General features: G+C 40.2%; 1 protein-coding gene across 1 annotated transcript; it reads left to right on the top strand.

Annotated features, from left to right (window-relative positions):
• The first annotated feature begins 11395 nt into the window (after positions 1-11395).
• On the top strand, positions 11396-13952 carry il19l (interleukin 19 like). The gene is made up of 5 exons (XM_036530770.1): positions 11396-11560; positions 12845-12907; positions 13224-13376; positions 13657-13722; positions 13842-13952. The coding sequence occupies exons 1-5, from the start codon at positions 11396-11398 to the stop codon at positions 13950-13952; spliced, it is 558 nt and encodes a 185-aa protein (XP_036386663.1).
• Positions 13953-14170: the final 218 nt, after the last annotated feature.

Raw genomic sequence — 14170 nt, forward strand, 5'->3', positions numbered from 1 at the left:
GTTCCTTTGCACAGTTTCACAGTAAACTGAACACCAGAATGCTTTGCCCAACTGAAATATTTTTTCCTTGGTGGAGGGTGGGGAGGCTTGTTTTACAGCTGTCTTTACATTATTATCCTTGGTTTTAAATCAACTTAAATTTTAAATCAACAAGAAAAGAACATTTGAAACCATTTCAAAATTCAGGTCATGGGTCATGATTGGCTGGACTTAGTAGGCTCAACCAAACACTTCTGACATTTATTTATTTCAGATGAATTGCAGGTTACCTTTTACGTCATTTGTTATTGTTGCGGACATACAGTATGTCATCATCACAGAATTTCAGTAGGAGTTCTGACAGAAAATCCTGACTGACACACAGGGAAAATCAATAAAACCTTTGTGGTGTGTTGTCCTTAATCTCAAGTAATAATGTTAAGGTACAGTATTACACATCTTCAATTCTTAATCAACATCTTTTCATAGTTGACTGAAAAACATACATTGACATTACAAAACAGGGTTATGTAAGAATTACAAAAAGGTCATTTGTTCCTAAATTTGTGGGGGGGCGGGGGGTTCCCAAAGTTTCAAACACAGACACGTGTATCATTTCATTCCCTGAATGCATATGAGAGTATGTACATATCTGTGTTAAGTAAGGGAATCATAAAAACGTTAAGATTTAGGCAAGGGCCCCAATGCAAGTAATACAGTACATTGAGGTCGATGTGGAGCTGTTGAAGGGAAAGGATCCTGGCATAGTTTATCCTCGCAATCTCACATTTGCCATAAGATTCTGATTGCATTCACAGGACTCAAGGTTTTCCATACAAGTACAGTTGGGTGATGAGACTTTTGGTGTGAATGTACTCTTTCAGCTGCACAGTTCCAGCTGAGATCGGGGATTTATGCAGTCCTTGTGAATTAAGTGTGAAAAGAGATGGATCAGGCTGGAAAGGAAAATAAAGCCGCACGGGCGTGTGCTTTGCTCCCACTCAGCTCACCACAACACGGCCTCCAGAAACGCAGGGTCTTCTCCTCAATGCAGCTCCCAGCCTCGTTCTACGACGTCTGGATGAAAAGTTCCCTCTCCCACAGCGGGACCGTAAATCGACGCTTGCTGCACCTGGCAAAACAATCACTGAGACAAGGTTACACAACGGCTTTTATAGGCGTCTCACCGACCTGAGTGGGATTCAGAATGTTCAGGAGCTGTCAGCGGTGCCCAAACGGCACACCCAGAGCTGGCCAGGAGAGTGCAGCTTCAGACAGCCTGTCTGTACACTATGGAATGCATTTTGAACCAGGACGGACACTTCGACAAAGCAACAATACATCCCAAAACACACAGCTGTTAAGCGCGCACACACACGCACGCATGTATACACACGTCATACGAACATGCATACCTACACACATTTGATCTGCCTGACTGTCCTGGATAGAGGAGTCAAAACAGAACAGTACACAATTTTGCTTGGTTTTTTGCAGACATTATCATAATGTAGTTTTGATATACAAACACTCAACAAACATTCATAGAAATGTATGCAGTCGGAAACAATAAAAGAGCCAGAAAGTTACAAAAAGAAAATTGACAACACAGTAACATGCACACGTGTTCTTCTGAGCCTCTAAGCCTTGGTGGCAGACACCAGGAGTCTAGCAAGTTCATAGAGATTAGAGGCACGCAAAACATACCCACATACAGTGACATATATGTGGATTTTCAACAAAAGGGCACCATGCTGAATCTTAGTCATTGCATTGCTCACAGCCATGGGCCTTCTCATCATTCCGTCAAATGACAATGATAAAATAAGAAAAGCATTACTGGATTTTAATGTATATCAACACTTCTTTCACTTCACTTAGCAAGGCTGCATCACATTCATTAATGCATTAACTCTATTGACAGTCCATATAATCTATTTGTCAAGGTTCCATCACAAACACTGTAATCATTTTTACAGGAGTGATCATATCCAGCAGCAAGCAAACAAATAAAAAATATCATTATGCCAGATATGATTTCTGTGTTATATTTTTTGGGCTCAAAATTCATTTCATACCAGCTGCGTGATAAGTATACACTGTTTGTACCTACATAAGTGATCCTATCCATGTCTCGGTCACATTGACCCAATTACAAGAATCCCCACATTGCCTCCATTGTGTTCAAAATCTGGCTCAGGTGCTGCAGTGATTCAATCAATTTTCCAGTTCTTCTTCCAAACCCTGTGAACTTGAACACCATCCTCACCTTTTAGCTGGCTTGCAATCTCCATTGCATGCCTGTGAAAGTGGCAACGTGTACATGCGGGACAAGACGTGCCATTTCTTAAGTGTCCTAATGCAGCCAAAATCCTCACAGATGAGACTTCCCGAACACAGCTTTTTTGATAAACCAGTTGAGTGCACTGGAATTCACAGATGCAGCCAAGTAATCAACTTTGAGAAATCACTGTGCTTAGTGCCAGGCTCTCTGTGTGCCTCGTAGTTCTCAGTCAGCCATATCATTCTTTAGGGCCTGGCAAAATCCAGTCAAAGCCCATTGGCATGGCCTTTGTTACACTCAAATTACGGACTCACTTGCTCAAGAACTTTAAAGACGCTTCTGTTCATTTTTCTTTATGAGGAGAACCACATAGTAGTGTAGCTCTGTCTTTATTCAATATTGAGTTACATTCAGAACAATATGCATGGCAACACACTAACAATCCTTATATTCTGTGCAAGATAATGCAGTAATTAATCCTCAAAGGCCACATCAACATTTGAGCCATGGAGTGTAACATCTAGGACTCCTATCCACCATTCAGCATTTGCTGTCCTGTTGCCCTGCGGGACTAGTGTGAAAAATGGTTGTAGTAGGGCACTCAAGAGTACAGGACGATTGCATTCTCTGTACCCCTGCACTCCACTGCGGGTGCAGGTGATGGCGCAGTAAGATCAGTCTAATGTGCAACTGGCAATTTCAAAGGTCTTGAGAAGGGAAAATGAAAAAGAAAAAAAAAAGGTGGCAAAAAAGCTTCTGTGCAATATTCATCTTTAGGATTATAACCATGTTGTCATGACCATCAGCCCACAGCTCACAGCACAGAGCACACCGTATGTGATGCTGACTAATGCCAAGCACTAGTTCACAACTCTCCCTGTACAGCAGCATTACCTATAATCATAAACTGATTACTTGTGTGAATTTGGATTTCATGGGCGTTTGATTTAACATTTTGAAAATCTGAATGACAGGCAACATAATGGGAAGTATTCAGACAGTGTTTTCTGTTCTTGTTGAAGTTTTAAACTACAAATTAAACAAATACTGATGTCTCACTGGTTTGATTCAGCATATATGTGATCAAATGAGATGTTATATGAAAAACAGCTGATGTGACCACCAAACTAGAAGGATAGAAGGACATATGGAAAGCCAACTAGTACATTGTTTAAAAAATAGTTTTGCAAATATTGTGCATTTGTCAGTAATTCCATGTAAAACTGTTCCTATCAGAGGATTTTCTGTGAACAAATGTCTCCATACAATTCAAAGATGGTTCATATCACTTGTGTACATGAAGATAAGTTTTCGGAATAAGTATGCTAGCAACTGATAAAGATTTAAGCGTTGAGACTAGCGTGACATGGATTTGTAGTGGAAACAAGTCCATGCCAAGCTTCCTGAAACTATTTCATGTTTTTTCATATTTCAGTGTAGTCTTAAATATGCTCAACAAGTGTAAACAAAAAAAATCACTTAAGTATGTATCTTAAGATACCTTCAGCCTTAAATTACAGTAATAGGTTTCCAATCTGTCTGAAACAACAAAATCTGGCCTGTAATTCCTATGAGAGACACAGGTTACAGGTTAGTGCAATCAGTCACTGCTTGTGTTCTTTTCCACCCATAAGCTAAAAATACTTTGCTCTTCCTGTAGAAAGTTGTTTTGATTCCCCCAATACTTAGTGGGAATACTAAAGGTGAACAAGGCACATTTCACCCTTTGTTTGACCTGAGAAGAATGTTTTGGATGGTCTGTTTGCTGTTCACTTTGTTTTGACAGATGTGAAATCCTGTTTCCGCACCAGAGCACACACCGGACCAAGACACCAAACCTTCCAATTGGTCTCAAGAGTGGTTGAGAATTGACTGCAGCTTGGTTCTCCTCACTGCTGTGAAAACCATCTACTGGGGATGATGTAAAGTATGTATATATATATATATATATATATATATATATATACATATAATGTATATAATATAATATATATATAATATATGTATATATATATATATATATATATAAATATATATATATATATATATATATATATATATATATGTACATATAAACACAAGAATCATAAAAATCATATAAACCAAAAAAAAAACAGACAACTCATTTCGCATATCAAATTACTACAAAAACATTACAAATTAATTATCCATTCCACAAATATAAGTGTAGACAATCAAACACTCCTACAGAATTACACCCAATGTGTTCTTTCTGTCAATGGGAAAATATCTGTAGACTGCTAAGTCATCATGAATCCTATTTCCCTGAGTCTACAGTGTTAGTTTGTGATACATTTCTGGCATTTCTAAATTAATATACAGTAGTTCTTGTGCATTCCTGAGCAGAATCCAAGAGTTCATTTTCTCCATTGCTTTGGGACATCACTTTATTGTATGTGACACAAGACACTCCAATCAGGTCATCTGTTGGGATTCTACATTCTTTGAGAGGCACCTACAGCGTTGCTAGCCTGCTTTCCAAAAGTTTTTCTTTAAATGTCATATAGTACTTGCTATGATTGTTCTGTGTCTGCCTATGACGTCATAATGAAATTGTGTTATTCTAAAAAATTCTATTCTGTTATTTATGACTTAAAATATTACATTCTGTATTGTGCAGCAGGTTAGGCATGAAAGGACTTAAAGTATTAGCCAAGAATTTAAGTGTGTTCATTAAATAGCAGGTGGCATGTCGACCAGTTGAGTAAAAGACTGGGGAAATTGTGGCCCCTCTGGGAAAACACAGTCTGTGAGGTTGTGGAGAGAAAGGGAGGTGACCCGCCTGGGAAGTCAAGCGCCTAGGGGGAAAAGGGGAAAGCCCGCAGCACTGCACCCAAATCTGAACTTTGTGACCTCTTGTGACCAGTAAATCTACAAGAGGGAAAGGAAGGGGAAGTCAGAATGGATCACAAGATTAGAGAGGTTAAAGAAGGTGAAGTTGCTACAAGTAATGATCAATCATCAATCATCATTGATCAAATGAGGCAGCAAGGATGAAAAAACTGTTTTTTTTTTTCTTATTCTGTCTAGAATCTCCCCCGGCAGCATAGTATTTTTCACAAAAAAGAAAGAGATCCATTGCTGTTGAAACAGACGCAGCATCAGCAGAGCCTGGCAGTAAGGGCAGATGATCAAGCAGGCAAAAGGACTGACATTCTCCTGATATGGTGGCGCAGGGACCGGAGTTACCAGGGCATGTGCAGAGCAGAGCAGTTCCAAATTCAATAGGTTTTAGGCTCAGTAGAGTCCAGACACCACCGCAGAGACTAATGATGACTGATGACTAATGATGACTAAAGAGGACTGACATGATGACTGGTCATGCCTAGTGTTCATGCAATTTACAAGCAGCCAGAAGGGTGTGTAATCAAAGAGCATCCCAATGTGCATGCCCGTTAGCCTAATAGTAATGGTACTTGACCTTTTTGATAAAATATTTAGGTCCTTCAAATACTCACTGAATTGAAAATGAATGCTTCCTGGGTTCTGCCATAATGCAGTTCTCCATTATTAGACACATTTGCAGGCCTTAGGTGCATTTACTTATGTCTAGACACCCAAGGTCGGCATGGATTCCTTTTACTATATGAAATCCATAATATTTTCTTTGTGTGGCTAGGGGACATGTTTTATACAATATATAGAGGATTGTATGTCAATGTGTGGGAGTGGACAATGCCGAGATAATCATCTGCATTGTACATCAAGTTAAGCATGAAAGTGGTAGATATCTTAGCCAAGCATGTATGTGCACTCGCTAAATACAAATGCATTCTAAAGGAGTCAGCAGGAAAAGTGGACGAGTCAGGTGAACACGTAGCTGACTTACAAGCTTTAAGAATTAATAATGAACCCCTATCTATTTTTAATTTAAATGGACCTTGCATGTGTTTTAAAACAACTGTAATGCCTTGTTTTTATGAAGTTAAAGAATTTTTACTTTTACTTTGTATGCCTTTTTCCATATTCTGTCAGTATATGCTGTGATTTGAAATATAGAATTACTGCAAGAGCCACAGATTGAATTCTGCAAAGACTGTAGAGGAATCAAGTGGTTAAACTCAGTATTAGCAGCCTCTAATAAGGTGCATTTGAAGCTCTGTTGACCATGCACAGGCTCCAGCACTTCCTGTGCAGGGGGAACTTTGTCTCACACACTGTCACATGGTCCTTGCAGTGACCTCACAGTGAGACTGTTGTTGCAGTCTGCTGTTCCTGACCCGGCAGGAAAGGCAGGTATGGCAGCCCAAACTCAGAAAGACCACCGACTCCTGCAGACTGCGTGGGATACACGTTCCTCTCCTTTTTTGGCCAGCAGGGGGTGATAGAATAGCAAAAGAAAATAGGGGGAACAGATCTGAGCTGGAAGAGAGTCATAATGTACACGCTGAATAGATTTCAGATGTGTTGTATTTGATGCATAGCATGAAAATGCCACTAACATTTGTTGATATGTAAAATACACAGGTCATGAATTTGAAGTCATCCTATCAAAATGTGTATTTTTAAAAGGGTTCTCACAACATAATATATAATATTTATTTATATATTTTAGCATCCACTGTCTTTCCAAATCAGTTGATGAAGAGCAGACAGCCTACCTAAAATTTTGGAAACCTTGCCCCCTAGTGGTCACTGGGTGCACTAAAAATGTGAAAATATTTTATTTGTCTGAGAATTGTTTTAAATAGTGGCCAGTTTGCAGCAGATTATGATGATGAAATATGGCCTGTCAAATAATCATAAATGTAACACAGTGATATTAGCTGAACAAATAGCTATTGCATTTCTGTGACTCCTGGTGAGAACAAAAAAAAATTATTCCAGTCTGTGTATGCAAATGTATTAATTCATTGTTCATTTCACTATCTGCTACTTTGCTCTAGCCTTTCCAAACTTATAAAGGTAACTATGACCGTAAAGAACATCTATGATTAATAGACAGAACAGAAATCTAAAGTGTGATAGTTTGTATCATTTTTTCCTGTGCATCTCTCTTAGTGATTTCTATAAAGTGGCAATGGAACAGAGGACAAAAACAAAGAAAACTCCCATCAAAGATATCCTACACTAACAAAACGTAATAGTGAAGAGAGACAGTAATTATAACAAAAATTATTAAAGATTGCTGCATCACTGTTAACGAAGCAAAGGGGGGGGGACATTTGAGTGAGCACAGGACAGGAGGAAATACTCAAGAGGGTTGACATCAACCTATCAGCATCTGCACTTCTGCCTGCCAGGAGGAAAAAGAAGCCTCACTTCTCATAAATCACCTAACCGATGGAGCAGCCCACGCGGCCGGATTTTCCTGTTCGCCCTGATTTCTTCGCTTTGCCATGACGTGATCTCTAACGTGAATCCCTATTACACACTGCTGATCTTGGCAATAAGAGTGTCCCAAAGAGTGAAGGCTTCCCAGAACTTTACCAAAGCCAAAAAATGTGAATGAATGACAAGGAAGTGCTGGAGTGTAACGCGGATGAGAAATAAATGAGGGTGTGGCTGGGAGTTGCACAGAACCGTTTAAATCCGAGTAGGAAAAAAAATACAGCTGGTGTACACGCCTAGGGGGCATTTTAATCACTCATAAACTGAGCAAAGAAAGCCTAGATGATGATCATGAGGATAATAATAACAATAATTAAATAATAAAAATAATAATGATAATAATAATGTATTAGTAGTAGTATTGTTGTTATTGTTATAGCTTTTCATGAGATGTGGTATCAAAGAAATGTAGGGCAAAATTTTAATTCAATATAGGGAATTGAACATTCAGGAAGTTAATTTTAGCAGAAATGGACATGTAGACATTTTTCTATTTATATATTTAAAAAACTATCTTCCTAGTGTAACCAGGTTAAAAAATGGACCGTTATTTTTTTACTGTATGAAACTTCACCAAATCCTGATCAATCTGGTTGCCATTGTTTTGTTTTATGTTTAACACAATTAATATTAACACTGAGGGGTTAAATCCTGTACTTTCTTTAAGAGGCTGCGGTGTGTTGTCGTAATCACTGTGTCACTCACAGTCTGCAGTTGCTGAAATGAGGATAGGCTACCTATACCTCAAGGGGTTGTGATGTTGTTGAAGAGCCACATATACCAGACTTGGACCCGTGTGCCTCAGCTATAGGACAGATTTGCTTCTCACCCAGGATTAGTAGGAACAATAGAGCCATTAGGACCTTGTTCTAGGGCGACATTGTGACAGTTCCTTATGTGATTTCCTTTTGGGCTGGTTTCATCGGTGACATCCCTTGGAAGAGTGTTGGACCCTGCCTTTAAAATATCTTTTAATAAATAAAGTGAGAGAGGTTTCTTATAAACTTATACATAGATATTACCCTGCTAAACATTTTATTCTTAGAATGAAAAATGATCTAGATAATAAATGCTCTTTCTGTGAAGGGCCTCCTGAAACATCAGTACACTTATTTGGATTCTGCTGTCATACTGAAAAATTCTGGTCAGATCTACTAACATGTTTATGCACCAGCTTGAAGTATAATTTTGAATTTTCCTTTAAACATGTTTTACTTGGCTTCCATGACTTCAGTCCTTAGGAAAAAGATATATTTTATATTATCAATTTAATCTTTTTATTAGCAAAATACATTATACACAAATGCAAGTGTAATAATAGCAAGCCACTCCTCTCTATATTTCTCAATGATATAAAAATATATAACAACACAATTCAAACCTCAACAAACCCTAAAGCTGCAAAAACTGTCCTCCTTCTGAACTCTTTTCACCTCTGTGAATGACCTTCTCTCTGTCTCTGTGTAGATTTTTTTTTTTTTTACATTATCTGTTTGAATATCTGCTGTTTACTGTATCAATGTCACTGTATATGTTAACTCTCCTAGCATCTTTGTAACATGATTCATGTCCATGTATTCTGACTGTGAATGTACTGGTTGGTAAATAAAGTAAAAAAAAAAAAGAGGATAGGCTACCGATGCTCAGACTGTGTGGAAGCGTGCTGTGTGCCAGACTTTTTCATTTTATGTCAATTTGTACAGGCAGTTTCGTTTCACTACCCCTGAATAAAGAAAGGAAGAGCAACCGGAACCATCGGTGTGGTCATTATTCCTCAGAGCGAAGCAGACACGAACTCAACGCATCGCACAAAGGCTAACGGAGGCACAGCTAGCAGCTAGCACGTTAGCTGCCGGTTACACTAGTAAGGAATCCTCAACAAGTCAACATGCGCACTGACACACGCTGACATTCCATGAAACAGGTATTCTCCAAGCAAAAAAAGTACAGATATATTTGTTGAGCAACAGTGGAAAGTGACCTTGAAAGGACATTGAGGACATTGGTTCCATCTGCAAGATTGTGAAATCTGGGTTTTCTAAATCTTATTAGAGTGCTTCAAGTGCAAGTGATTCATCTTTCACATAATATTTAATAAGTACTGCATTTCTGACAGGCACATGAAATTGTCTTCAGAAAAAAATACCTATGAGATGGATAAAAGGCTTTGTATTAATACACATCAATATTATCATTATCATAACTGGGGAAAAAAAATGAAAAAAAAAAGTTCTTCGTATCTTGCAGTTGTCACAGGTTTAAGATACATGCTACACAGCATCTGTAACAAATGTAAGCAAACGTGAGCGTTTTTGCTTTGTATCGAACATGATGAAAGAAATATAGCTGGGACAAAAGCGTAGTGGTCCCTTGTCTCTTATGCCATAGGTTGTTTATGGCGACAAGCATGACCAAATTCTTTAAGACCCCAGGACCTTCAAGTATGTGTTACCCCCAGCAGAACACCTTATTCGTGATCACATACAGACAATTGACCCAGGGAAGGTTATTTCCCGCATTTTCACCTTACACATTCCTTAGCTTATTTCTACAAAGGAAAGGAAGGGACAGTGCCAGTACCTGAACAGTAGTTCCTGGAGTGTGGAGATGCCCCAACTCAAGTGTAAACTATTGGGCCCACAGCCCAATGCTAAAAGCACATTCCACGATGTGTTGCTATCATCACACATTCATACTGCATGTACTGTACTGTACTGTATCTGTTTGAATATGTGTATGTTCATATATGTTTGTGTTTAACACCACTGTTGTCCATCACAGTTTTCACCTGAATAAAGATTGCTGTGTGATTTACAGGGTAATGAATTGCTGGGTAAACATGTCCTTTACCCAGGGTGACCAACACGGTTTGCATTTCAGATGTACCCCATCTACACAGCAGGATATTTACTCAGTAATGTAAATGTAGCATTTCTACATCTCCATTACATTTAGTTGCTTGATGCTCTTATCGAGAGTTACATAAATAGATTACAATTGTTACCTATCAACCATTTACACAGCTGGATATTTACCACTAGACCACACTGTTGCACGGTTCTAGTCACTGATAGCAGTCCTATCCCTGATATAGATGCTGAAAGCTTTTGATTATTAGCTGTGTCCTTTAATAGCTCTACTTAATTAAATGCAAAACTGCATGTGCCAGCATCCTCATCAAAAAAGCAGCAATGATAAAAATGTCCTCCCTTTACATTCCGTGACAAGTCAAATTGGCAGAGAGTTAATTCCACCAGAAGTGGAAGCTACTTCCTCCTCCAGTAAATTCAGGCAGGTAAATACCCAACACTGCTCTGACGGGATACTTCCAAAATTCCCACTTGCTGTGTATATAAGAGAGAAGAAAGCCACTATGGACAACAGCAAAGAGCACACACTCTTCATCCTGAAGACACACCAGCTGCTTAAAGGTAAGACAGAACACTCACTACAATAATTTGATTGGTTATATTTGAAACTACTATTGAAATATGACATAATGTTATATGTATATGAGATTATGTAGATCAACAAAGAGAACATACAGAACAAAGACACATGCATATATTGATACATATTTTTGATGCACTTATGTCGTAGTATAGCCTGAAAGTCAAATTATAATACACAGCTCAGGCAAATGCTACATGGCAGGAGCTCCAAAAACTGGACAAATGTGCGCAAAATAACTACAACAGAGAGGGCTAACAGTGCAATACGATGCTCCATGGAATGCAGTCTGAGATGAGCCTCCCCTGTGCTTCCAGGTCGGAGCACACTATGGCCGCCAGGGTTCCCGGGGCAGCTTCCCGCCAGCTGCTGTTCGCGCTGCTGGCCTCCTTCCTGCTGGCCGCTGCGGGTCGCCGGCTGCACCTGGGCAGCTGCGCTGTCAGCGTCCACACACACGAACTCAAGCAGTACTTCAGCGAGATCCGAAAAAGCGTGGTGAGCAGCCGCGGCGAGACGCAAGTTACAGAGCGCGAGAGAGGCGTTCACAGAAATCCTCTGCTTTCTCTCTCTCTCTCTGCCTCCGAGGCTTTCCAGCCTCTTCTTTTTCGGATGACTGATCGGTGCTGTGAGGTTCCATTCCATTCCGATACTCTCTATACTTTACTATAAGTATGACACTACACTCTTGCAGGCCAATATCTGTCAATGAAAGAAAGCACATTTCCTTAATTGTAGCAAGGTGGAGAACAACTTAATTGAAAACATGGACTGACAATCCAAAGCTCTGTACATTAATGATGCCCAAGTGCCAACACTGTGAGTCTACCGCACAAGGCCTATTATTGCCTGAAGCTTGTGCAAGGATGACAGACATGATGCTGAGTTTACTTCAACAATTGATGCCATTTGAAAAGTGTTTCTCCATACAGAATCAAGTCCTTTAGCTTTCAAATGACAGGAAGCTCTCACCCTCACAAGTGAAATGTAGAAGAGGTTAAAAGCTTGATGTGCATTTACATTACATTTACATTTATTCATTTAGCATATGGCAGTGTGCTCAGCAGACAAGCAGCATCAATGAGGGTTCTCAACTTCCTGCCCCTATTTCATTCTGGCCTAATTTTCCCCAGTAAAACCCATGGAATTGGTTAAACGAGGCATGGGTCAATGAGATACGTCTAATATAGTGTGCCAGGCATCCCCAGGTTCACAAACTTACAAATAGCTCACAGCAGAGCCCCACCTGTCAGCACGCAGCTACATAGTTTAGGAGGGGAAGTTGAGATGGGAAGTCCTCACCTAACTTTCACCTCTTCTTTGAGCTCTGCGAGGAAGGCGGTGCCCTGCCCTGAATGCCACACCTTTTGAGGAGATGATTGTGACCTGCCTTCTGCGAAAAATTAGGGGAAAAATAAACCTCCCGTAATGCTGACAAATGTTTATTTGACGTCACCAGGATACGGTCTGATTTTAGCAGTAACTTCCAGGCCTACTGCATACCGCAAAAATACATCACCTCAGGGCTCTGCTTGCAACATGGCCACACTGATCACGCTGGAATCAATGTACGTGTATGAGGTGCAGTTTTCTGAAACAGGTTCAGATCCTGATTGCCATCTTACAAATATGTTTTCACTGTGCCAGCATGAGCCGGAAACTGGCTATGATGCAACATAGGAAAGGCGCAAAAGAGAAATCTCCTGTGTTCCAGAATCTTCTCTCTGCCAGACTGTCTCTTTGACACAGCCCTAATTTCCACTACAACTTGTGTCTCTACAGTCAACCGAAGATGACCACTTGGGCTTGAAGCTTTTGAAGGCGCACACCATGAAAGACGTGCAGGTTGGTACCCATTTCGAAATGTTCATATCAATGTGGAGTTTTCCTCTGTTCTTTAGTGAAGAACAAAAGATAATGGTCTCTAGCTGCCTCTTCTCAAGGCATTGCAGTTCTGTGTTTCTTTCCCAGCCTTCCTTGCACAGGATGATACTTATAGTATTAAAAAAAAGAACACCTTATCGGTGAGATAGCCGCAGTACCAAACATGACAATAATGAGCCAGGGTAGCTGATCACCGTTCTGATGGAGGTATGACTCACTGCCCCAGGAATGTGAAAGCAGAAGTCTGAGCTCTCTCTTCCTCCCTCTCCCCCACCAGCCGGCAGAGAGCTGCTGCTTCCTAAGGATGTTGCTGCGTTTCTACGTGGAAAGGGTATTTGGCAGCTATGCCACAGGCCAGTCTCAACTAAGGAGGAGCACCAGCAACCTAGCTAACTCCTTTCTCAGCATCAAGAAAGATCTTCGCCACTGTGTGAGTACCACAGAAAATAGAGACACTGTATTTACGCACACACAGGTCTATGCCGCACTGCCACCCTATGGACACTCACAGAATACACTGCTGCTATGTTGCAACTATACATGCACTCACAGTATAGAACATTATAAAGTGGCACACTTCAAAAAGCAACATGGGGGACAGGTTTAAAGCTTAATGGACATATGTAAGCCTGTTCAGTTTTAAAGCAGCATCAGACAGGAGCTTAACTGACAGCATGCTTCTGTCCTTTCCCTGTAACCAGCATGCTCAGATGCACTGCCGCTGCCAAGAAGAGACCAACATTAAATTCGCAGCCATTCTGGCTAACTTTGAGAAGGTAAGTCAGATAACTAGTAAAAAGGAGGGGCTTCCAGAAAGCCACAACTTAGCAATGCTTGGGAAAACAGATGCACAGATGCGGTTGGCTGTAACACGAGTCCCCCTGTCTCCCTCCAGCTGGACCAGAGAGCAGCAGCGGTGAAAGCCATGGGGGAACTGGACTCTCTCCTGGACTGGCTGGATGGGTTCAATGTAGACAGGCACCACGGTCTGGATGGAGAGGAGTGAGAAGTGCCACTAAGCGAGTCACGCCCCAGCATATCACAGCCAACCCTTTCATAAATACTCCAGGATGGTGTGGATGTATTGCATAACTTCTGTAATGTCCAAACAATTTTAACTATAGTTTTTTTATAATTTCATACAGTATGTCATGGCACGACAATGCCTTATTCATGAAGTTATTTATTTGAAGGTAATATTAAGTAATTGTTTTATCTTATTGT

This window comes from Megalops cyprinoides, chromosome 6 (genome assembly GCF_013368585.1).
Source record: "Megalops cyprinoides isolate fMegCyp1 chromosome 6, fMegCyp1.pri, whole genome shotgun sequence".
NCBI classification, from domain to species: Eukaryota; Metazoa; Chordata; class Actinopteri; order Elopiformes; family Megalopidae; genus Megalops; species Megalops cyprinoides.

Bases quoted from the DNA above. Each gene is read 5' to 3' on its own strand.
- il19l (XM_036530770.1), top strand. From the start codon at position 11,396: ATGGCCGCCAGGGTTCCCGGGGCAGCTTCCCGCCAGCTGCTGTTCGCG. The intron at 11,561-12,844 runs GTGAGCAGCCGC...GTGTCTCTACAG, and splicing joins GCGAGATCCGAAAAAGCGTG to TCAACCGAAGATGACCACTT. The intron at 13,377-13,656 runs GTGAGTACCACA...CAGCATGCTCAG, and splicing joins AGAAAGATCTTCGCCACTGT to ATGCACTGCCGCTGCCAAGA.